The sequence below is a fragment of the Thamnophis elegans genome, chromosome Z, assembly GCF_009769535.1.
Source record: "Thamnophis elegans isolate rThaEle1 chromosome Z, rThaEle1.pri, whole genome shotgun sequence".
Classification (NCBI taxonomy): domain Eukaryota; kingdom Metazoa; phylum Chordata; class Lepidosauria; order Squamata; family Colubridae; genus Thamnophis; species Thamnophis elegans.
The window spans coordinates 43,826,813-43,852,210 of NC_045558.1; the positions used below are offsets into that span (position 1 = coordinate 43,826,813).

Here is a 25,398-nt window from a genome sequence, read left to right on the forward strand (position 1 = left end):
TTATAAAAACAACTATAGATAGAAATTTATGTAAAGGGTAATGTTTATAGCTCAGGGTTGAAATGAGGGGTCCTTGGTGCTCTCTGTGCTTGTTGGCTTTCTTGCAGATGTTTCAGTACCCAAGCTAAGTAACATCATCAATGCTAGTAAGGAGTGGGGTTTGCTTTCAATTTGTATTCTAATGGCTTGCCCAGTTGGTGTTGGTGGAAATGGTTTTGGTGGTTTGTTGTTGTTGTTTTTGGTTGGGCTGTTTACTGTGGTTTGTTTGGCAGTACTTTGATTGGAGTATTTTTCACATCTTAATTGTTGGTCTAATGTTAATCTTGATGTTAAATTCTGCTCATCTGGGTGTTGAATGCTGGTGGGAAGATATTTTGGTCTCTCTTTTTGGCTTATTGATTGTCTCTTTTGAATAGTTTCTCTATTTATCTCTACATGCTTGTTGATCATCGATTTTTCTGAGTGCCAATATTCTAGAAATTCTCTAGCATCTATGGATTTTACTTGGTCAAGGATGGTCAAGGTTTTCCAGTTGAAACTATGGTTACGTTTGTCAATATGTTGTAAAATTAAAGAGTTTTCATCATGTCTTCTGGCTACTGGTTAGTGCTCATGGATAAATTCAGCTAGCCTTCTATCTGATTGTCCTACATAATGACTGTTACAGTCTTTAGTCTGTATGTTGCAGATGATTCTTATTTTTCTTCTGGGACTGCTGGGTATTTTGGTTTACTTAGAATATTTTGGAAAGGTTTAGTTGTTTTGTGTGCTATGCTGAGGTCATGTAGTTGCAATAGTCTGTTGATGGTTTCTAAGATGTTTTTGAGGGATGACAGTGTTAGCCTTTTTACAGCTTCAGTGGGTCGTGCTATATTGGGTTCAGCAGTCAAGCACTTTTTTGATGAAGTTGCACATATATCCATTTTGTTAGAAGATGTTATATGGATGATCTGTTTCTTTATCCTGCTGTTCAGGATTGCTGCAATGTGTTCTTACACAGCTTCTCTTGTGGGAGGTTGGATTATTACTTACTTTGATAGTGGAGCACTTGGTTGGTATGGATGGTTTTCAGTACATCTGTGTTTTAGTTTGCCATTGTACTCTCTGCTAATAAGAATATCCATGAAAGTTAAGGTGTTATTTTTTTCTTCTCTTGTGAATTAGATTCATTTTAAGATGTTGCTGATGGTTTGCTAATTGGTCCTTTTTTACTATGGTAAAAGTGTTGTCTAAATACCTGGTACATATTTTGGGTTGTATGTGTGGGAATGCTATCAATTCCAGACAATTCCAGAAATATATACCTATTAATTCTATATGAATAATTAATGTAAGTTAAACTTTGCTGTTACATGAATTCTGGTGTTTGGACATCATCTGCCCAAAGCACACAACAGATTTTTCAAACTCATCATTTATTAGCAACCTTTTATAGGAAATACCTTGGGTTTCAATAAGATTATAATTTACATTACAAGTAGGCTGATTGACAAATCACTCATCAGTAGCTTAATCTTACCTTTAGTCCCATTGGACCAGGCCATCCAATAGATCCTGGCATTCCAGGGACACCTGGAGGACCTCGACTGCCCTTCAAAAAAACAGAAGATGGAGTAAATGAAATGAAATTAATTAAATTAAATTAATCAGATATAATAGCATGGGTGTTCACATAGTTTCAACATTCAAAACGACTGTAACGTTGTAACTTCAACTAGTAATTAGTCACCTACTTTACATACACCATTGGAAATTCTCCATGACCGTGAAGCACCCAGAAATCCAATGTACTCATCCCTTCCTCATCTGTCACTTCATTGCAGCCATTCCACCAGATTTCAGGAAAAGGAGAATTAGATCTGCCAAGAAAATGGCTGCTGGAATAGGAACTTCTTGGCCCAGAAGTGAAAGAGAAGGGGAGCCTAACAGATTTCTTGGGACAGGAATAACTTCTTTTTCAACTATAGAGAATAGATATGTGATATCTATATATCTCAGATTAATGCATGTTTATCAGTGTCTGATGTCATGTAGAACTTTTATAACAAATCTACATGCCTTAGCATATGCACAAAAGCAGCCTTCCCCAACCTGAACCCATTTTAGATGTATGGACTTCAGTTTTCACTATTCTCCGCAATGCCAATAGTGGTTGGAGGACTCTGACCACTGAAATCCACACCTGGAATTAAATTAAGTTGGGAAAAACTTCTAGAAATCAGCCTTCCCAAATGTGCTGGACTACAACTTCCATCACCCACATCCAGCATGACCTTGCTGAGTGGAAGTCAGGGGTTGCAGTCCAACACACCATGAGGGTGCCAGATTGAAGATGGCTGCCGCAAGCCTTATAATGTAAGAGATCTTATGCGTTTTTTCTTATACCTTTCTTCCTGGTCTTCCAATCTCACCCTGTCAGAGAAAATAATACATCAGTAGGAGTCACAAACAATTTGAATGTAGCTGGTCATTTTTAATTTGGTTGATTAGCAAGAAGAGAGGAAAGCAGTGTGTGACAGATTCCTATATTCTTTTTTATATTCAGGATTTCTATTAATCAGACAGATCACACTTCTTGGGACCAAGATAGACACTCATAAAATGAATACGGGGGGGGGGGGGAGACAGTGATGACCCCAAACATTAAGGCTCTTACAGGTTTTTTGGGAGACAAGTTTGGAGGGAGTCCAGATGACTTCCCCAACTTGGCTGGGAAAAATCTGAAAATGTGTTTAGATGACATGATTAGATTGTTCTTTGTCTGAGCAGGAATCTTACACAATCAAGATTCTGACCATCCAGAGGATAGAAAGGATCTTCAGTAAATCAAAACTGAAGCTCCTCTTCAACCTTTCCAATTCAACCTACAATGGTCAAGAGAAAAGGCCAGAACCAGAAGTTGCATTCCAAATTCCTACTATTGCGATATGAAGACAGCCAAATCAGGAATGGATTGCTGCTGGTTTTATTACCAGTTCGCAACCCGCACTTCCTGTGCACACACATGCACGTGCTGTTCAATGTAAATTGTTCTGCACACATGCACAGAACAATTTACAGCGAACTGCGCACGCACAGTCACTGAAATCCAAAACGGTGGTGGTCCAGCAGTGGCAAGGGAACCTGTTCAGGGGTATGACAGGCCTGTGTCGCTGCTAGTTCTGCAACCAAGGCCTGAGTTCCACTACTGGTTCGGCTGAAACCGGATGAACTGGCAGCAACCCACCTCTGAATCAAATCTGGATTACAAAAATCTAGATGGCAGCAAATATTTAATTTCTGAATCTCTTTGCTGCCATGTATATGAATTTTTGAAGCCCAGATCTGCCAATCTTAAAATATGATCTCGTACTCTGACATGCTTTGTTTAAAGTAGGCATTTCTGCTACAAAAATCCAGACTTAGTTGGTAACAAAGAAATAAAATTAAAAAAACTCTCTTTGCTGCCATTTGGGTTTAAAAGTTGAGTTATGAGAACCTTCCCTACAGGTGAACTGCATTTCTACAACAATCAACGTAATCAGCTTGCATTCCATATTTGCATACTTGTATGAGCAAATTCCCCCAAGATTTTTGGGTTTTTTTACATTAACAAAACAACTTTGGAGCTTACTTTTACTCCTTTTGGTCCTTTCACACCAGGAATACCTTGTGGGCCCTAAAAATAGAAGTACGGTGTTTAAATATCTTCATCATGCAATTTGTTCACTGACTTGTCAGTGATAACTTGTGACTCCACAAAACTTTTCTTATTTCTTATTGAAAGAATCTATACCAAGTTTAGACACTTCAATTTCTCTTTGGGCGACATATAAATGTTATTAAACTCAAAACTCTTTAATTTGGACAGAAAACTTCACATGCAACATGGTTCATGTCTGTTTAGAGCTGCTATTTTGGCCTCATTTAATGTTCAGATTTTAAGAATTTTTAGACCTAATGATAGATGCTTCCAAAAAGGCTTTTATTGTGCAACCTCCTGATAAACTCTGGAATTCTGTTAGTGACTCAGAATGACATTTTCTTACCATTGTAACTCTGTCCTTTGCCTTCACATCTGCCTGCATATTTGTTTCTAGAAATATTATTTAAGGAACAGTTAGACTGTGCTTTCATTTGGTAGAATTTGGAGTCTTTCCTATGGAAACACTATATAAAATATATTGGAGAGATTGGATAGAAGCATAACAGCTGGAATTTTGGGGAGGGAGGGATTCTATTTAGCAATGAAAAAAATAGAAAACCCATTTTAGTTATAGTTAGATTAGGCTCCCAGAACTGACCAGATGGAAATGAAGCTAGCAAGCACATCTGCCTGAACCTTATGCTGCAACAATGGAGAAACTTAAAAAGAAAGAATGTGGCAGCAACAGCCATGTTAGATTTCCAGACCCTTGGATGTGCTGAGAGGGGACAGATGGGAACAGATAGGCACCGGTTCAGCCCTAAGTGTGCCACTGCGCTAACTAGGCTATTTTTAAAATTAGGCATTTCAGTAGAAAATTAAAGCTTGCCTACGTCTCAAAATCAAATAGAGGTGGTATGTTCAAAGATTAGCAAATAATTATAGTTTAAAATGAATATTTCTGAAACTTTTAATGTTTCCCCCTTGTTTAAGATGATCTGTACCCATCAAACAAGAGCTAAGTTTTCAGAATCATAGAATTTTCATGGACCTATAGAAACATTGGATTCCTTATTAGTTTATATAATATTTAATTGCTTGCATATTTAAACCAGTCTATTTAAAAAGCACTAAAAGCACCTTTTGCCTTGATGGCTCAACAAGTATATTAACTAAATGAAGGCCCTATAAGTATATTTTAAGTAAGGAAGCTGCTTTATTTGCATCATTCCCATCTTCCTCTCATTGTGTGTTTTCTATTCTTCCATGCCATCTGACAAAGTAACTTATGAGAAATCCTGTCCCCGGTGACTACATTTTGTCCTTCCAAAATAAAATACTAACCTGGGGGCCAGGAGGTCCTGGGGGACATACAGATTCTGCACAGGGAGATTGTGTTATCTGAAGCTCTTGACACAAGTTTTTCAGATCCAGAGTAAACAACATCTAAGAAATTAAAAGGAGGAGGGGAGGCACAAAAGGACATAAAAGGTAAAATTTGTTTTGAGTTGAGTTTAACTCTTGATAACTTTATGGATATATCCATGCAATTTTCTTAGTAAGAGCATGGAAGGGATTTGCCATTTTTTTCTAGATGCTTAGCTAAAGCTTTGATAATTCTATTTTGGCTTCCCATCCAAGTATCAACAATGCCTGACTTTATTTAGCTTCTCAGAGCCAATAAAGTTGATAAAGTACAATTATGTGTTGAATAAAGTCCCACTAGAATTGAGCTTCATATCTAGGAACGTCCTGATATATCCATGTATTTATTTTTTACCAATGTTACAAAATTGTTTGTATGGTCTGCTGCTGGAATGACTTTTCAGCTTCCTGATTCTTTCCATAGTTTCCTGGAGATCTTACATCCAAAAACTAACCCAATCCTGTTTAGCTTCCCAATATAAATGCCCCATATACATGAGCAGTAGTCCAATTTCAGAACAGCTGAATAAATTTTTGTATGTGTAGCATCCACATGCCTCTTTCATCCATTCATGGGTCATCTAGATATTTTCCAATTTCTGATTTCCCAGGTTCTATCCAATGTTTTTGGATAGAAAGAGTTCTAGCTCAATAACTGGGTTCCATTCACACTAAGCAATGGTTTGATGCATAATCTAGAAATAGCTGGATTCACCTTTGATACTAAATTCTACATCATAGTTTATGTGCCACAAAGGTCAACATACTAAGCCATAGCAAGGTTTATTCTTTGTGGGAAATAAGGCTACCAGTGGTTATAAACCATTTTGTTACTAATAAAATACATGTTTCTGGGGCACATGAACTGCTACTAAGCTCACATATGGGTAAGCCTGTTTGGTCTCTGTGGAAATAGAATACTAGACTACACGGGATTTCAATCTGACTCTTCTCACCTTCTTTCTACAACACAACTTCCTCAACCAAAATAGACCTTCCTGCTTATAGCACAAATTGCAAGTAGCAGATGCTCCCAGAAATAGCATCTCCCAATAAAGCAGTCACCATATGACCCGAATACAGGTATTTCTCTATTTACGACTGTAATTGAGCCTGGGATTAGAGTCATAAATTGTGCTGAACACTAGACAACCCTTGATTTTACAAACACTTTTGTGGCACTTGTTAAGTGAATTACCATAGTCGTTGATTGAATAATCTATTGTCTACCACAGGTGTTTCCAGAAAAAAAGAGTCATAAATCAGTCACATACTATGGTATGCTGCAAACTGCTGTAAATTTGGACCAGTTGCTGAGCACCTGAAATGTGACCATGTGACCAGTTCTGCTTCTTGCAAACTATTCATTTAAAAAAATGAAATAACAGTCAGAGGACATATATCATATTCTCTTACCTATTAAAACTGAAGTTATATAATGCAGAAAGGATAGAACAGGAAACAATAGAAAGTCTTTCTCTCCTGACAGTTTTTCATATTACAATAAAATTAGGACTCCCAGTTGTACTTCTGGCGCCCTTGGAAGCCTGATCTGCAAGCTCTGCAGTCAGCTCCGACCTCTCCCTGTCGGAGGGTTCAATTTTGGACCACAGCCACCCTGAAGGGGTGATGAAGTAAGGTGGGACCACCTGGCAGGTCGAGAAGAGCTTCAATTCTCCTCCCTGACTTGGAAAGCTCCTTCATGTGAAGACGAGGAGCAGTGGCAGCCAAAATGGCTGCCATGAAGCTGGGGACAGCCTGAATAACCAAGATTGCGCTGGAGAGAGAAAGTGAATGGAGTGTGAGCTGGGTGAGAAAATACTTTTTATTGGAAGTTGACCCCAGAAATACGAGTGGGAAGCATATTTAAAGCTATTTTTTGAAGCTGCGAATGGGCACACAGGAAAAATACCGAAGAATTGAAGAAGAAAAATTGGTTTTTAAATAATAAATAGAAACTTGGTTCCTCAAAGCTAAAAGGCATGGTATTGAGAGCATTTTAAAATGCTGGAATTAAAGCCCCAAATTTCTCCTTACAAACATTGCTCAATTATCAGATTTATAATTTAAAAATTATTTGAATAATTGAAAAAGTAATTAAAATCAGAACGCTTAACAATATTGCAGAGATTGAAACAGACAGAAGCGAGAGTGCCATCTGCTGACGAAAAGGGAAATATGCAAACTATTCAAAAAAACGAAATATTTGTTAAATACAGACCTGCTCTAAGACCATTAGAGATTTGATTATTAACTAAGGACTTCAGTTAAGAGCCCCTGAACATAATTGAATATTATTGAACATATATGGTAATTTGAAAAGGCGTGGCTATCTCCTGGTGAATTCAAATTGCATGGACTGACTATTGATGAGACATTTAAATTGTGACTTGAAAGTTTGGCTTTTTGAATTAATGAACTCTGGACAGTGGACTAAAAAAAGAGATTGGCTACACACAGATACAACATAAGACAGAAGTGAGGAGAACCTAAACAGAATGGAGTTTTTTGAAAGCATTGAGAAAATATTTGATAGTATAGACCAAAACTGGGAAATTTAATACAAAGAATAACGGACAATGATAAGGACAAGGAAGAAAGAATGGAGCTACCAGAAGAAACAGAGAGGAAAGTGGAGAGAAATCAGCAAGAGGAAGATAACAAGGAGGAGATGTTGGCAAAATGAATAGTGATTAAGGAACTAAAGAAGGAGGGAAATAATGTTAAAGATTTTAAAAGGGAATGGGAGAAACAGGAAAAGATCTGGGGAAAAGAAATAGATGGTGGAATGGATAGTTCTGAAATAGACAGTGGGAAAGGGTAGAGTTGGGAGGAAAAGTTAGATTGCATAGACAAATAGAGGGAATAAAAGACCTAAGGGACAAATATGAATATAAATACCTAATGTATAAATGATCATGATTGATACTAAAACTGTATAAAGAGACGTTGAAAAATGGAAGAAAGAAGGATGGAACTTTGATTTAACTAAGGAAATATGAACAACAAAATAGGTGGAAAACATGTTATAGCAATATGAAATGGGGGAGTTAAAATAGGGATAGAAAATAATGGGGGAAATAATAATTATATATTAAAATAATTATAAAATGTTAACATATACAAAAGGACAGAAAGATGGTTCAGAAAAGAAGGGTGATAATAAAATAATAATAAATAAATAAATAATATGAAACAATGGAAATGAAATGTAATATTTAGGAATAATAAGACTATGTTTATGTGCACTGAAATGTATGTTACCCAGTTACCACATCATTCACTCAGTGATATGTATAAAGTATATAAAAATAAAAAATTGATTGAAAAATAAAAAGAAAGCATAAAACTATATTAGTTACTATAGCTTGATTGTATACATTTCCTCTCACATATTCCAATAATGTTATTTAAGATCACTACCCTCTGCTCTGAGTCAGCAGAAGACTTTGCATATACAGTATTCATCTATATAAAGTATTTCAAAGATTTTTAGAGGTTGTGGAATGGTTTTTTAAATTTCAGATTCTGGCTGGAAATGAGCTTATTCTTTTCCTTCTGAAACTGTGGAAACTGCAGGGAAAGATTCAACACTAAAATAGATAGCTAGATAGATAGCTAGATGATAGATAGATAGATAGATAGATAGATAGATAGATAGATAGATAGATAGATAGATACACGAATCTTTCAGAGGAGAATGGATGATAATAGGAGCTGTGGTGGTGCAATGCTCAAAATGCAGTATTGTAGACAAATTCTGCGCAAGTCCAGTTCAATCCTGACAGGGTTCAAGTTGACTCAGCCTTCCATCCTTCTGAGGTCAGTAAAAGGAGGATCCAGATTGTTGGGGACAATATGCAAATAATGCTTCTATGTTGCTAACCTCCCAGAGAGTGCTGCAAAACACTATGGGGTGATATATAAGTCTAAATACTATTGCTGTATGGAAAACATCTAGAGGCCAATAGGAACCACAGCCAAACGTTATCTATACAGTTTGCATTTTCCATGTAAGTTTTATCTATTTTTTATTTATTAAATTAAATGCCACTCATCTTACTGTTGAGGGAGATATTGAAACATCATGGGTTAATATAGAACATGTACTGAAAAAAGAAAAAGGGTACACTATGACCATTCTTCAGTGCAAATTCAGTTGCATGAAAATATATTTTACGTTGAGTCAAATTTTTCAACTTTCGAATTCCAAACATCAGAGGTGCTCAAATGTTGTGACATGCTTTGGGGATTATAAAGATGTTTTGATTACTGTAATATAATTTAGATGTACTTGTAATTAACTGCATACACTGATAACTTTTTAACATTTTGTCTGTTTCATCATATATTCTTAGCACAAGGTTCTTTTGGTGCAGCCTTACTGGAATTATTGACCTCTTTATGCTGATTTTTATGACAATCCATCTTATTCTTGGTTTTGTTGCTAGAATTCTTCTTATACTATTGCATGTTCTATATGTTCACTCACAGTTCTAGGGCAGCTCGTGGGATGCAGCTCATGGAATTCTTCATGGGAGGAATTCAAGGAAGAGGGTAGATTAAATCTGTTTAAGTCTCAATCAAGTTCCTTCATATGCAATGAAATAATGGCAGTCAATTAGAAAGTGTGGGGTGGTGAAGGAACATTAAAACTAATATCATAAAAAGTTTGGGAAGTCTTCCAATAATTGTGACATGATAGAATGGATTTATGCAACTATTAGAAACTAGATAGGATTATAGGACATTTTGTCCCAAAAAGAACATCTTGATATTCCAATAAAGATACATACTCTAATTCAGTTTCATAGAATTCTTATTTGCTTCCGATTTGTAATTTATTTATTTATTTTTACATCAAGAAGCCTGCTGCCTGTGCACTGTTGAGATACAGATATTAAATTATATTTTTATGAATGGCAAATTGAATCTAATCTATCTAAATGATGATGATCCTGTCTTTAAGATTACATCACCTCCCCCAAAATAAGATGTAAAATGGGATGATAGATAGATGGTGGGATGGAAGGATGGAGGGATAAAGAGATAGAGAGTGTGTGTGTGTGTGTGTGTGTGTGTGTGTGTGTGTGTGTGTGTATCTATTTATCTATGTATGTATCTATGTATCTAGGTATATGTTTTCTGAGATTTTCGCGGGTGTTAGTATGTAGGTCTTTGATTATTCGAGAAAACCATGTTGTATTTGTGCTGATAAATAAATAAAGGGAGACTAGTATAGATCTATTTCAAGCTATTTAGCTCTCATCAGCTAGCCATACCCTTACTGGGAATCGAACCTGGGCTGTATTACATATAACTGCCTGATATATAATACAGCCTAGGTTCGATTCCCAGTAAGGGTATGGCTAGCTGATGAGAGCTAAATAGCTTGAAATAAATCTATACTAGTCTCCCTTTATTTATTTATCAGCACAAATGCAACACACACACACACACACACACATATACACAGACAGACAAAAAAACCCTATACAAATGGTTATTTTTTTGCAGCCCTGATGATGTTACCTAGTTTGGTAATAAGCAAGAAAACATCCAAGCTCAGATATCAGCTGGGATCCCAGTCAAGGGGGAACTGTCAGAGAGATTAATTACTAACTCAGTTTAGCCCTGACCTACAAATATTTTTTTCCAAATTAAGCTATCCTATTTAGAAATTCATTTTATTGATCTATACTATTTCTATACCAACCACTATTTCTCATATATACCCTATTTTTTTTGGAGTATAAGACGCACCATTTCCCCCCCTAAAAAAGGGTGAACATTTGGATGTGACTTATACACTGAATGTAGCCCACCCACCAGCTCCAACCCTTTGGCTTCTGCCTCCCAGCAATTTATCTCCTTGCAGCAAACGGGGGATTGCGAGGCTGCAATAGGCTATAGTAATCCCTGCAGCCTCAAACAGCTGATGATTGGGAGAAATTGAAAGTGAAACTTGCTGTTCGCTCCACCTGGCAAATTGCTGGGAGGCAGAGGCAGATTTTTTTTTCTTGTGCTAATCAGGCTGTTTGCTGCAAGGAGGTAAGTCAATAACAGAATAAATTCCTATCAGTGGTAGGTTCCAGATCCCGTTGCAACCAGTATGGTGCAACGGGGCCGGGCGTCCACCACATGAATGTGCACAGCACATACATGTGTACTTACCGCCTGCAATGCTCCAGTTGCTCGGCAGAGCATTGTGCAGGTGCCATATGCTCCGTGCGTGTGTGCGGAATCCCTGAAAACTTCAAATACCGGTAAGGAGCACGGGCGGGCGGATGGGCCCTCCTCCATACCAGAACAGTACCTGGTGCTCCCGACAGGCACCAGTATGCCTGTACTGGGGCGTACCAGTCGTAACCCACCTCTGATGCCTATAGAATCCTCAAATTATTAGACATTTTTTAAATATTGCTTTATTATTGTTCTAGACAGCTTAATAAAATGAAGAAGCTTTTTACAATAAATGCTTGATCTGAAAAGGGCCCAGTGCTATTGTATCTTCTTTTAAAAATGCAGAGAATAACTATACTTCCAAAAAACACATCAATTTTAACAACATCTGTACAAGTATAGTCTGAAATGTAACGCTACAAGTCTGTACTGTTTGCTGTTCATTGCAACGAGGCAAATTGATGGGAGACAGAGTCAGATATTTTTCCCTTGTTTTCCTCCCCAAAAGCTAGGTGAATCTTATACTTCAAATATCCTATACTCCAAAAAATATGGTAATCCAGTTACAAAAAATTGCTATACACAAATACACGCATCCACCCATTCATTTATTTTCAACAGCTGTTCTCAAAAGTTACAAGAGCTCCTACTCCATGCACAATTATTGCGGGGGGGGGGGGGAACCTGTCTTGGACAGGTTTGACAGGCAACAAGGGCGTCCACAAGAAGAATGGAAAAAGTAAGATGGTAATAAACATTAAAAAGGGCAGAGTTTTTATGACATTTTTGTGTCCACTATCTTGACTACTTTTTACCACCACCCCCACCTCCATTCCATGTACACAACTGGTACAACATTCAAAGGAAAAGCCCATTGTCAAAAGAATAATAAAACACAGAGTAGTATTTCATTATCCCATGAAATTGAGATAATTTTCATATAACTGAGTTTGCACTAAAGAATGGTCAAAGTGTACCCTTTTTCTTTTTTCAGTACATGTTCTATATTGACCTAGGCTGTTTCAATATATCTATCAACAGTAAGATAAGAGGAATTTAATTTAATAAATAAAAATGCATGGAAAATACAAACTGTATAGGTAACTTGAAGAATTTGATTCTGTGTCATACATCCTGATGTTTAAAATACTTCCAAGCAGGTCTCACATAATACTGCAGGTGTGCTATAATTGCTTGCCAAATTAAATGGAGCATAATTCTATGTCAAAAATGATGGGATTGATTATTCACTTCAGCAGTATATATACTAAAAACAATGGTATTAAAAGAGTTGAGGAAATGGAAGGTATCAGCTCTTCTAATCATTTAGAAGAGTGTTTTAACTTACATCTCCTGCTTTGCATGTAAAAATACTGAAATTGGCAGGATTGACTTGTCAATGGCCACAGGATTGCAGATTATTTTCTGCCTTTTTCCCAACCATGCTCCATTCCACTGTTTTTATTCCTTATTTACAATAAGCTGTTTGGAAGAATGTTAAGCACAGAATCTACTTGGAATTTATAGCAGCAGTGACCAGTCTTTCCAGCTTGGCAGCATGACACAGTGAGGGGGAGAGGGGGCATGGTTCGTTGTGAATGGTGGTCCACTTGCACAACCCAGTTCTGCAGTCACAGCCTACAGGTTGGGGACCCCTGGCTTATAGGACTTAAAGCCAGATGAAAATTTGTTGCACAAACAATTTGGCTTACAATGAGATGAAAACAGTGGATTGATAACAATTGTCCAGACACTTTGAAAATTAAGAGAAACAACATAATGACTCTCATTGTGAATGTTTGTCTTCTCGTGCTCTTTAATGTGTGGAAGCAATATATTGCTTTCCATTATTTATAATACATGCAGGTTATTCTAAATGGGGCAATGGATAAGAAGATCGGTCGCAAAAATAAATATTCTGTTTGCTTGAAATCCCAAGATGTAGAGGCTGAAGCCATATTGATTAATCTCCAAATACAAATAAAATCAAGGGGAAACATCGGCCAGGATGGCATGAATTTCATATAGGATCAGAACCAGAGCACACGATGCAAAAATCATTGCAATTGGACAGCTGATATAACTTTATCAATTACAAGAAACTTTTGCCAAATCATCACTTAATTTTAAAATCTGCATGTATTTTATTCACAGTTCTACAATTAAATCTTCTAATATCAAAATTATTAATTTCAATTGTATTATATTATTGCTCTGAACTGTACTTAAAATATATAATGCTTTTGAAAAAGAATCATAATGCAATCTTATTGCATGCTTGCTTAGAAGAAAATCTAGTTAAATTCCATCAATCTTCTCTCAGATAAGTACAGTACCTACCAGATTATGGTCTTAATCTACTTTAATTAGAATTGCATAGTATCCTATGCTAGATGATCGGCTGATTTCTAACAAAACGTAAGAAAATATATATGCTTAAATCTATACTTACAGAATCCCACCCGTGTGTGAAGTGTGGTGGAGGAAATAATGGTGGGGGAGGAGGAGGGGGAGGAGGAGGAGGAAGTGCAAGAGCGATCAAAGAGCATCCTCGGTTAGAATTGATCCGTTTCTTCTGGTCCAGACAAGGGAGGGCTGTTGGAGAGATTAATTGTGGTCTTTGATGAGCTCCATTTATACTCTCACAAAACTGTATCATGAAACACAAATGTTATATAATTTATTGTATTTGCGCACACTTGTGCACATTATTAAAATAATTAAAGCTATGTTGAAATTATATAGAGATAGATATGACAGAGATAATGAGATATATGAGGCAATAATAGTCCCAATGTCTTTGTGGCTTTAAGTAGAAACCAGTTTGTCATTCCCCTCACCCACCAAGATCACCACTTAAAATATTTTTGTTGCACCATTTAAATCTCTTTTTTTTTGTTTATGTCTGGACACTTCTATTCAGTTACCATTTTTGGTCTTCAAAGCATTGGGATCAATCAAAAAAAGAACACAGCTGTTTTCATCAGAACTACCCACAAGATGCAGAGTTGTTCTGGATGACCCAATCAGCAGCAAATTAATATGGGAGGGCAAAAATCACCACAAGTAGCCACCTTTTTTGCTATTTTGCTCCACCTACCCTCAATTCTCTGTCTTATTTGTTTGATTCCTTTCCATCACTGATTTCAAAAAATTAAGGCCAATTTTTGTGAGAATGACTGACAATGTCTACCCTTACTCTGTTTAACAAGATTAGTAAGCAAATAGCATCTAGTCAGCTATGAGGAGAGAAATAGCCAGAAGTAGAGTGAAAGAAACAACCATTAACTCTATTTTATCACGTTAAAATGCTGGTTATCCAAATCTAACGGCCCTGAATTTTTAGCACCTCATGACTTACTGATCCAAGAAGCAGAAGTCTGTAGACAGAGTGTTGAAGATTTATTTTGAATTCCTTTTGTTTGCTCTTTGTCTAAGAGATTTGGACTAATCTGAGGTAACTTTCTTCTGCCTCTCTTTCGAGACACACACACACACATACGCACACACACACACACACACACACACACACACATGAAATACATGTTGTTAGATTTAAAATGTAATTGTTCTTGCTTGTCCTAGTCATATATTTCTTATAAACATATCATTTTTTCCACTATAATTCTAAAACTTATTAGTGAAATAAGTTTTCAGAGACAACACTTCAGTTTCAAAACTGGTTTTTAGTTATTGCTACTAAGGCACATCTGACTTCAAAATTAGTCAGTTCTACTGCTCCACAAGGGTGTGGTGTAAAAGCACACAATTTGTCAACCTGGAAGTGATGCTGAAGCCCTCTTTGGAAGCACCTTCCATGATATTGTCAGCAAGAGATCAGTATAACAGAGCCCATCCTGAGAGAGATGTCCTAGCTATTCTAGGTATAGTATATTATTATAATTAGGGAAAAACAGTAAAATAAGGTTATGTATCTATATACATTTAGCAAAAACCTATGATACTGGTCCTTTTGCTAATTTAGAGCTAATTGTTATTTTTTTGAAAAGTAAAATACAAGTTAAGCCATACATATTTCACTATATTGTTGTGCCTTCCAAAGGAGTCCCATTAACTCAATTTCCTTTCATAGTAAACGTTGCCAATAGCTTTAAAACAATTATCTGCTCCACTTCCATTAACACATTCTTTTGATTTAAGACCAGTTGTAGCCCTTTGTAACCATTACTTTTCATACTATGGTGGAGATTTATTATAATTCTGAAAATAGTCTGCCCTTCTAGAGTTGTAATTTGTGGCCCTTGGAATGAATGTATTTACCCTGTTTCCCTGAAAATAAAATCTCCCCAAATAATAAGTCCCATTAGATTTTTAGCGCATGTGCTAAAATAAGCCCTCCCCAAAAATAAGACCCCCCAAAAATATTGCAACACAGCAGCCGCCATGAGGTGACCATGCTCACCGCCTCCTGTATCTTAAAAATAATAAGACCTCCCCCAAAATAAGACCAAGTGCTTATTTTGGGGGTCCAAAAATAAGACCCTGTCTTATTTTGGGGAAAACATGGTAGTGCACCTCCTCCACACTTAACATTTATCAATAAATGCAGATATGCCATGCTCATATAAACCTAGAGCTGTTTTCTCCAATCTGGATGTTTCCAGTGTGTGAATATCATAATTCCCATGCTAGACTGACTTGGGATTTTGGGGGCTAATGGCCATATGTTTACAGGGCATCCACATTGGGAAAAGTTGTACTGTTGCCATACAGTCTTGCAATCTGTCTATCCTTCTTTCAGTTTTCAGAAATTAACTTCTGATGTCTCCTTTCCTATAAGGATTATGCATGGTAAATAATATAGCCATGAAAAATCCTACACAGTCATTCTATCTGAAAGACTCATGCAATAAGTGACGCAGCTTAGGAGATTCTGGATTCTCACAGGAGAATGTAAGTGAGTGAGCACATTGAACTTCAGTGGGTCACAAGACAAACAAGAGGGTTTCTATTAAAAGGCCATTGAATAATAGGTCCGTGATTCATTCTGTGGGACATACTAATTCTTTTGGCACCATCTCTGTGTTTCCTAACTTTATTATGACTCAGAATCAAACCTGAAGTTCCCCGATTCAAAGTAGTCTCTCCCTTGGAACATCCCCAGCATTGTTTTACCAGCTATTATACTGCAGTCATAATCTCTATTGCAACTTTTCTGTCTTCAATATTTTGTTTTTGACAAAATGGACAGTTTGAATGAACAGTTTCTACTTCTGAAGCTAGACAGATAAGCTAAGATTTCATTTGGCATCAGATAGGAAGAAGGCTTATTCTGTTCTTCTAAAAAGGAAGGATTCAAATCACTTCTGTATTGTCACCAGGAAAACCCCTCAGGAGTTAAGTTTGTGGGAAGAGTTTGATTTTACAACTGTTATCTATCACCTATCTCCATGTGCCTCCCACTGGCCAGCTGATTTTTTGGGCCTCTGCGCACATGCATGGGAGGACAGTGTCAAACATGCATGTGTGGGGAATCATGCATGCATGTGTCAAGGGAAACACAGGGGTGCAGCACATACACCCCGTGCCCCATTTTTGGTCCCAGGAGGCTGCAGGGAGACCTGTTAAGTCCAAAACAGGTCATAAGGGGTTGCATGTGCATGCACGTGGGGTGTGGGGAGGGTGTTGCATGCATATTGCATTATGGGTGTGGGCATGTATGTGTGTGCTGTAGTGCGCGCCCTTTTGGCATACGAGGACAAAACAATTAGCCATCACTGACCTATCTATTTAACATCTTTATCTATCCATGCATGCATCTATGCATCATTCATTCATCCATCCATCCATCTACCTATCAATCTTTCAGGACTAAAATTCACACTCTCCTGGTTTTTATCCTGGTGCCTTAATCATTACATGAAACTGGCTCTCATATAAAATTTAATTGGATGGGGAAAAATTGAGAGCCAATGGTAGCAAGACCAAACTGAATTTATTCTATTATATAATTCATTATTGTTTTTTATATCACCCTAGTCTATTGTTTTCAAAAATATTTTGAATTCTAAATATTGCCTGGATACATACATCATGGATGGAAGGAAGGAAGGAAGGAAGGGTGGGAGGGAGGGAGAGGCGGGAAAATTAAAATAGAAATGCAATAGTAGAGAAGAAAAGAATAACAAAATTGTTATTTTGTTTTTTGTTAATTTGTTATTATTGCCGAAGAGAATAACAAAATTAGAGAAAACGAGAGGCAGAGGAGAAAGACTCCAAAATACCTTGTGAACTCTGTGGCTAAGTAGCCCTTTAATCACTAGTTTCATTGCTTTCCTTTTGCACTTTCCCTTATTTTAAAACTGACCTTGGAGTAAACAGTTCTTCAACAAGACTGTCATCACAATTTTGAAATTGTCACCCATTCTCACTGTGCTCTCAGGACAGGATCTAGAGAAGCAAGACTTGAGATGCAAAAAGGTTGATTTACCAGGTTTTGAAATATTGTAATAAATTTTATAATTTAAAGAAGAGAGGTTGGGGCAGGTGATGTGCCCCAGCAAATGTGCCATTTCTGCTGTACCACCTGTCCTCTGGAACATTGTCTCTCCTGAGATTGGGATATCTCTGACCCTGAGGATTTTTGGAAGGCTAAGAAGATCTGGTTATTAATATTGAGGTCCCAAGAGGACTCCATTTTCTGGTTGCATTGACACTAACAGATTGTAATATCTATTGGACAATATTTGTATTAAATTTCTTCTTGTATTGTGTTTTATTTGTTTTTATGAATGTTTGTCACCCAGTGTCACCTAGTTTGAGATGGGCAGCTACACAAATTAAAAAAAAACCCAAAGACATAAATAATAAATAGAATAATTAAATCATCTTAGAATCCCCAATAAGCTATAATTGTGGATTGAATCTTTTTCTGATATTGACAGGATATAACATAATGACCTAGAATCCTAAATTGCTAACTCGACTATGAATGTACACATTTATACAACATACAAATAGCCCTTACATGTTTGTTTTTTTACTGCTGTGGCTTACAATATGGGTTGACATTTGTACTGTTTACATAATCTATAAAGTATCTGCTTTCTGATTTAAAAGTTTGATAAAAATAATTACCAGCTATCGTGATGAAATGAAATCAATTGAAGACACTATGGGAAACTGGTAATCCCTATGCCATTCAGAGCATTACAGAAAACAACCAACATCTTGAATCATACCTGGAAGCAAACCAGCAATTGGCACAGTTCATGAAGCAGCAAGGTTTAATGGGCATACTGAAGTATGCTCATTGTTGTTCACAATGCTACAATGCTGGATTGATAATCTTCAAGTACAACCCCACCTAGCAAATGTGCAATTTCTTTTATTTTCTTTGAGTTTTTTCCTACTGGTTCAATAAAAGAAAAGCTCTTAAATTCAGTATCTGCTAAACAATCAGATTTACTGTGGCTATTTACTTCCGAGGCAGCAAGTAAAAAAGCTGACCTTAACTGCAGAGTCAACTAAACTGATTTAATTTGCTAAACTGTCAAAGTAATGCACATTATATCAGAAACTCTGAAACATAAAATTGCTGCTGCAATCTTTATATGTGAAATGTTCCAGGGTTCAAGGAGCAGAGGTAGAGAAATATAATGATATTGCAATGTCTTGAACTCTGTTTAGTATTAATGCCTAGCAAATTATTTTGAGACCAAAAATATCATAAAAATATTTCATGACATCTAATATCAAAACAACAAAATTAAGTAATATTGTGTTATCCTTCCATGGTACCCAGAATTTATTCCCAGATATGTTTGTCTCATTCTGTCTTACTGTAAATGACTCAGCTGATTTCAAAAAACAAGCCAACAAATTATTCTGCTAACAAAGAATGCTGGGCCCAGAAACACTGATGGAAAGAGCATTGCACTCTATGAATATTCCTCAGCAACAGGGAATTGGTGGTGTTCTTGCAAGATCTGAGACTCAACAATTTGCATAGCAAGCAAGGTGTTGCAGCCCAATGTAGGTGTGTTATGAAAGACTAAAATAAAGTACAGGTTTCTTCCACTCCCAATTGCCTCCCCCATTCTCAGAAACAATTCTCAAGTTTCAAGGAAACTATTCATACCACCATCAATTTCAAAGGGTAGAGAAGATGACTTCATACAATCAAAGCCCTCTCCTGCTGAGTAGGAGAACAGAACCACCACATCCAGTCTCTGTTTTGACATTTCTGAACTTTGTCATTGAAAGAAGGGACTGCAGAGCTGACAAGCCTTCACAATGCTGAGCCCCCTTCCTCCTTAAAGGAACAGAGAAACCACAGGGGAAACCATAGTGTTATAACCTTTGTAGAATGGAAAACCAAGTGAGGTGCTAAGAGCAAAATTATGTAAAAGTTCCCACCAATGTCTCCAAGCTCTATGAGAAAGCAGATTTGGCGGGTTACCTTTAAAACTGCAGCAAAGACAGTAAGAAATCAGCTCAATTGCCAGCACTAAGAACTAAGAAAATGCACTGAAGAAAATGCATTAAAAAAACCCCATCCATAAATATTTTCACCCCTGCAGATTTGTTGTTAGTAACTCAACTGCTATAGCAGAGCCAGATGGAAATGAAGACTCATGGCCACATGTTACCTCATGTAACCTAAAACCTTGAGGCATTTCCTTTAGAAGTGATGTTTCAGCATCAAGAAATCCGGCTAGACAGAGCCAAGAGGATCAACCACTATATCTGGAAACAAGATGGTGCCTAGTCTTGGAGCTATTGAGTTGGGGGAATGAACCCATGGTAAAACCACGTGTCTATTTATCACAATTGTGATCTCTTGGTGATAGCCAATTATTTTGCTTCATTTGTTTGCTACTCTGCTTAGTAATCCTGTTTAGATGGTTCAGCTAGTTTGTTTGTTCATTTCATTTTAAATTAGCATCTCCTGAGAGGGTGCCTTTACTTGTACTAGATAGAAATAAGAGAGTGGGATTTTCCCTCCTTCTGTGCAACTCTATTAGACATTTACTATGTGTATTCAGCATAGATGCTTTGAAGCATCAAGTACACAAAAAAGGTGAAGAAACTTTTGCAAGAAGTCAGCAGATGATGGTTATCCAAACTGTAGGTCCTTTTTATGTTTGTTTTAATGTATTTTTAAAAAGACTTAAGATAAAAAAGAAAAAGCAGACATACAAAATAACAAGAATAAGATTTTATTGCCCTTCTAGTCCTTCCTTTGACCTCTGCAAATTTGCATTTGATCCCTGCACAAAATGAATTTGTGAACTTTGAAAGAGTATCTCAGCAAGCACTGTTCTAGACACTATATTAGTGCTAGTTCCATTTATGAGTATAATATTGTTTGTTTAAATAAACATGAATGAACAAAGGGAAGGAAAGGATGGCATGGTTTTAAACAATATTTTTATTTAAATATAATTCCTAAAAATTTAAAATGTCTTCCAACATGTTTTTTTAATAACTACTTCATAACTCTAATATATATAGTGAAGCATTGGCATAAATGTGTAGTTGAGCCATGAAGTTATACTAAAGTTTCATCAGTTACCAAAACCTACATCTGAAGTCAATATTTTAAAGAAATATTACACAATAGTTATATCCAGCCTAATTCTTAAAATAATTTATTCAGATTGCATCCTTCCAATGCCTTTAATAATTTTAGGAAGTTAACATCCCTTTTGAGAAAGCTGTGAAGTTTAAAACTACACATTGTAGTAACTAATATCATTCAGACAAGTGATGATTCTAGTTAGCATGAATTCAAAAGTAAACTTACATTTTAAAATTGTTGCTTCCCATCCCAGTGGTTGGGACTTCCATTATTCCTACTGATAAGAAACCTTTTCCCCCTGAGAATGAAATTGAAATTGAAAAGAAGGTATTGCCTATTCCCTGTCTTCTTTCCACTGCATACAGCTGAAGGAAAGCTAGGACTAGAGTGGTAAATAAGACTCCCTCCACTCAGACAATACACACTGGGTGACGGTCAGTTTTTCCATGCAGTGTTTTTTTATATCAATTAGCTATCAAAGTTATCTGAGTTTTTGATAGTTTGAGTATTATTTTTCATAAGATGTTTATCCTGATTATATCCAACAATGCAGGATAAAGTCAGGGATATATTAGCAAAATGGATAATATAATTAATTTCTCTTCCCTAATGTCCAAGTTAAATAATATCTTCAAGGGAACATCAACTGTCAAAATAAATTAGACCTATATTACAGGAGACAGCATATTTCCTGGGAATATGATTGGTTTACTATTAAATAGATGTTCACTCTTAGATCCTGAAATAAGATAGATATATTTAGGGGAGCTACATCTTGATTTACATTTGCAATCAAGTTTCTCAAAGCTTAGTGATTAGAGAGATTAGAAACAAAAAACATGTTTCAAAAAATCACCTAAGAGAAGATATGTAACTCACCAAGAAGCAAAGCAAGGTTGTCATTTACCTGCTGAAATGGAGAAGACACTGTCGACAAAAGAGGTTTGAGACAAAGCCCAACAGAAAAAGAGCTGAAGATAAAATCCCAGAGCAATCCAGCTGAGGATAACCATTCTGGCTGCGAGCTGTATGATTTCTTGACCACTGTCTTTTCTGCTTGCCTTTCCTCCTTCAGCCTCTCACTGATTCGAGATGTTTATGTGTGCATGTCTCTCTCGTCTCTCTCTCCCTCTCCCTCTGTTCTTTAGGGAGAAAGAATGCTAACCATTTCCCATTAAATCTTCTCCTTACACTAGACAGGGCTATATTTAACTCAAGCATTGGATCAGATGCCCCATCACAAATACCAGCTATTAAAACATAGCCAGAGCACTAATGAAGAGAGGGAGGGTGTGGTATGAAGCTGAGTGGGAAAGCCATGTCTCTGATTGATAACTAGATGATCACTGAACTAAATCCTTTCATGAATGAAGATAACTCCATTAACAATTTCAACATCCGGGACATGCAGATAGTAACCTCATGTTTTTTTTCATAGTGTTTCCATGTCTATAATTCATTTCAAAACTTCATGTGATTTAACAAATTAAATTGAGATACTAGAGTGCTATTCAATATCAAGTGCCATGGCCTTCAGCCTGGTGCCCACGAGCACCAATGTGGGGGTTTGGAAGGGATAATTAACATTTTAGAAAACTGGCACTTTGTACATGTAATGGGTTTTCTCTCCAGAATCTTTGTCAATGCATAATAATGCTTTAATTTATTTAATTTGTGTCCAGATCAAAGTTTCAACTTCCAGAATGAACCCACCTTTTTGGCTTTAACATTGGTCAGAAACTTGCCCCTTTTAGTGTATTCTACTGTAGACCAACAAATGGGCCAGACTCTGCATCCCTCCACATTCATATACCATGTTGTTATTCACCCACAAACCCCATTTGTTCTTACACTTAGGCACTCCTAAGAATGTTGAGACTATGTTTTTAAAATTTCAAATAAACTACTACTACAAAGAGTTTGGAGATCACTTTTCTAGTAAATATCATTAAGTCTAAATTATACTTATTGTAATGATGCAGGACTAACCATTCTTCAAGAAAAGTATTTTGAATTTTCAGTAACTAAAATAAAAAGGTTTCTTTCTCAGTCTGTTTAAAACTTTCCATCTTTTAGGAAATGTTGCATGTTACAAATGCACTTCATGTTCTGTATGAACTATGAATCAGAATTTGCCATGGGCTTCATCCCAACCCTTTTTCTGCAACACTTTAATAAGAAAACAACTATATTATTATCGAAGGACAAAATGTTTTTCAGGGAAACCATTCTGCAGTTATGGGGAAGACCTAGTAAACGTCTAAGGAATGTCAGGGTCTTTAAATAGAACAGTTTGGAAAGTACTGCTCTAAGGGATTAAGTCTTTGGCCAAATTGCAATGATGCAGATATGCTGGAGTCTAGATTATCCCTGTTATACCTGAAGTATGGATAAGAGAGAACACTTTATTTCTATTTACTGGTATGGCGTTTTTTATTTGATTCTTAAGTTCAAACAGAAGCTATAAAACTTTAACTCCAGTCTCTACAGACATATTTTTATGCTGTTGGTTTCTAAAGATAACTGATCACACTCTGGTCCAAGCCCTTACCTTAGATTTTTCAGAACTTCTCTTCAAAAAGGAGGAACAGTGCAAGCAAAGAATATTGAAATCGTGCTCCCCCTCACTCAATTATAAAAGAATTAAAATCCAAGCCAACTCTTAGTTAGCAATGAATTCTGCTATAGTGGTTTGGTAATTGCATGCCAATTATAGGCATAGCTGAAGGGCACCGTTCTTTTTGATTCCTCTTTTGTTATTTATTTAGGAAAATTTATATGGCTGCCTAACTCACTGATAGACTGCGGCTTACAAGGATAAAAACCCAATATAAAAAGCAATTAAAAGGAATAATCCCCTATCCCTTTGGAACAAGTCAAATAAGTCTTTTGATGGGTTCCATCCTATTCTAGGGCCAAGTCCATTGGCAAAACTAGGTCTTCAGAGCCTTGTAAAAATATGTCAAACGGGGGACAATTTTATCTCCACAAGTAAGATATTCCACAGGGAGCAAGCAATCACGGAGGAGGTCTTTCTTCTTGGTTCCATTAGATGGACCTCCTAGGGAATGAACCAGTAGCATTTCCTACTCTGATAAATCAGATAAATGTGACCAAGAAAAGATGGTTCTTCAAGAAACCTGATCCCAAACCATATAAGGCTTTGAAGGTAGCAACCAGCATCTTGAATTGGAAGCAAATCAGTACAGTTCCTACAGAAAAAAAGATACATGCACATCTAGGCCTGCACAAAACCATGCAGTCCATCACATTTTGAACCAATTGAAACTTCCAAATATTTTCAAGGACAGCTCTCTGTAGAATGCTTTGTAATAGTCAAGACAAGAGGTGACTAATGCATGGGTGACTGTGAACAGGAACTGTTGGTCTAGGAAAGATGTAACTGGTGCACAATTCTCAGTTGTGTCTAGACCCTCCTGGCCATGAGTGCCACCTGCTCCTTGAGCAGGAGTCTAGAGCAGTGATGGGCAACCTTTTTGGCGTGGTGTGTCAAAAATCGGCAAAAAATCGAGCATAACTCGTGTTGTGTGTCACTTCGACAAAAACATAATTTTGCGCAATTTATAGTTTAAACTACAAAAATGTATAATTGCAATATATAATTGTATTTAATAAACCAAAAACAAATTATTTAACATACCTGCTTAGTAACTTCTTTGTTCATCAGTCGATTTTGTATGTTGCCCTTGATATTATTGAACTTGTTTGGGGTGCCGTGAACCAGGGCTATGGAGTGAGCAATGCTCAAACTTACAGAGTTTAAATTTGTAGAGCCTTTCATAAATTTAAGGATGGAGTTAGATTGGCTCTTATAAAGGTGTAGCTTCCTGGAAATGTATTCCCTCCTTTCATCCTCACTTTTTTCCAAGAGCTGGGAATGATTAGTTTCAAAATGTCTATTTATATTCCACGTTCTGCTTACTACCGTTTCAGTACATAGAACGCAAAATGATCTGCCATTTTTTTCTATAATGCCATACATCTCGCTCCATGTCTCTTGAAAGGGTCGGCCACTGCCACTACCACTCCCTTTACTTAACCTTTGTTTTTTATTTTTTGGGTGCTCCATCAGTGGGCCAGTGACAGCAGATAGAATTATAGATAGCCAATTAGGGGTTAACTAGCCTAACAAGCTAACACAACCTCCCCCTCACTTATCTCAGTTATTGTGGGCAATTACAAGTCCATGGCACCCCAATAGTTGCTGCTAATGGCGCTCACAGTTCCCGTTGGCACTCCGCTGTTCCCTGCTGTGGTGCGGTCGTAACCGACAGTCCCAGGAGTAGACTCTCTGTGCTGGCCTGACTGGAGAGAGGCGCGCACTGTTCCCGTGCTCCTCTCCTGCGGGTCCTCCCTCGCCGCGCTGATGACGTGTGTGCGCACGGCACGCACGCCTTACCAGCAGCCCCTGCGCTCAGAAAGGGGCGGCGGCGATACAGTAAGTGAGTGCGGGCGGGGGAGATCACACGTCCCACCCACCCCCGTTCCTCCAGCACAGATTCTTTCATCCTCGGTGGCCGTGCAGGAGCCGAGGATGAATCCCATGAAATCCTGTGCGTGTCACCCCAAATGGCTACGCGTGTCAGCACTGACACGCGTG

General features: G+C 37.1%; 1 protein-coding gene across 2 annotated transcripts in view; it reads right to left on the reverse strand.

Annotated features, from left to right (window-relative positions):
• COLQ (collagen like tail subunit of asymmetric acetylcholinesterase) overlaps positions 1–24,305 on the reverse strand; it is a 61,136-nt gene extending 36,831 nt beyond the window's left edge. For both annotated transcript variants that reach the window (XM_032237169.1, XM_032237168.1), the window contains exons 1-6: positions 21,685–24,305; positions 13,686–13,828; positions 4,970–5,071; positions 3,614–3,658; positions 2,386–2,412; positions 1,520–1,591 (exon numbers count right to left, since the gene is read on the reverse strand). In XM_032237169.1, coding sequence (XP_032093060.1) covers positions 1,520–1,591; positions 2,386–2,412; positions 3,614–3,658; positions 4,970–5,071; positions 13,686–13,828; positions 21,685–21,790 — 495 coding nt within the window. In that variant the 5' untranslated portion in view covers positions 21,791–24,305. The remainder of the gene's footprint in view (positions 1–1,519; positions 1,592–2,385; positions 2,413–3,613; positions 3,659–4,969; positions 5,072–13,685; positions 13,829–21,684) is intronic.
• Positions 24,306–25,398: the final 1,093 nt, after the last annotated feature.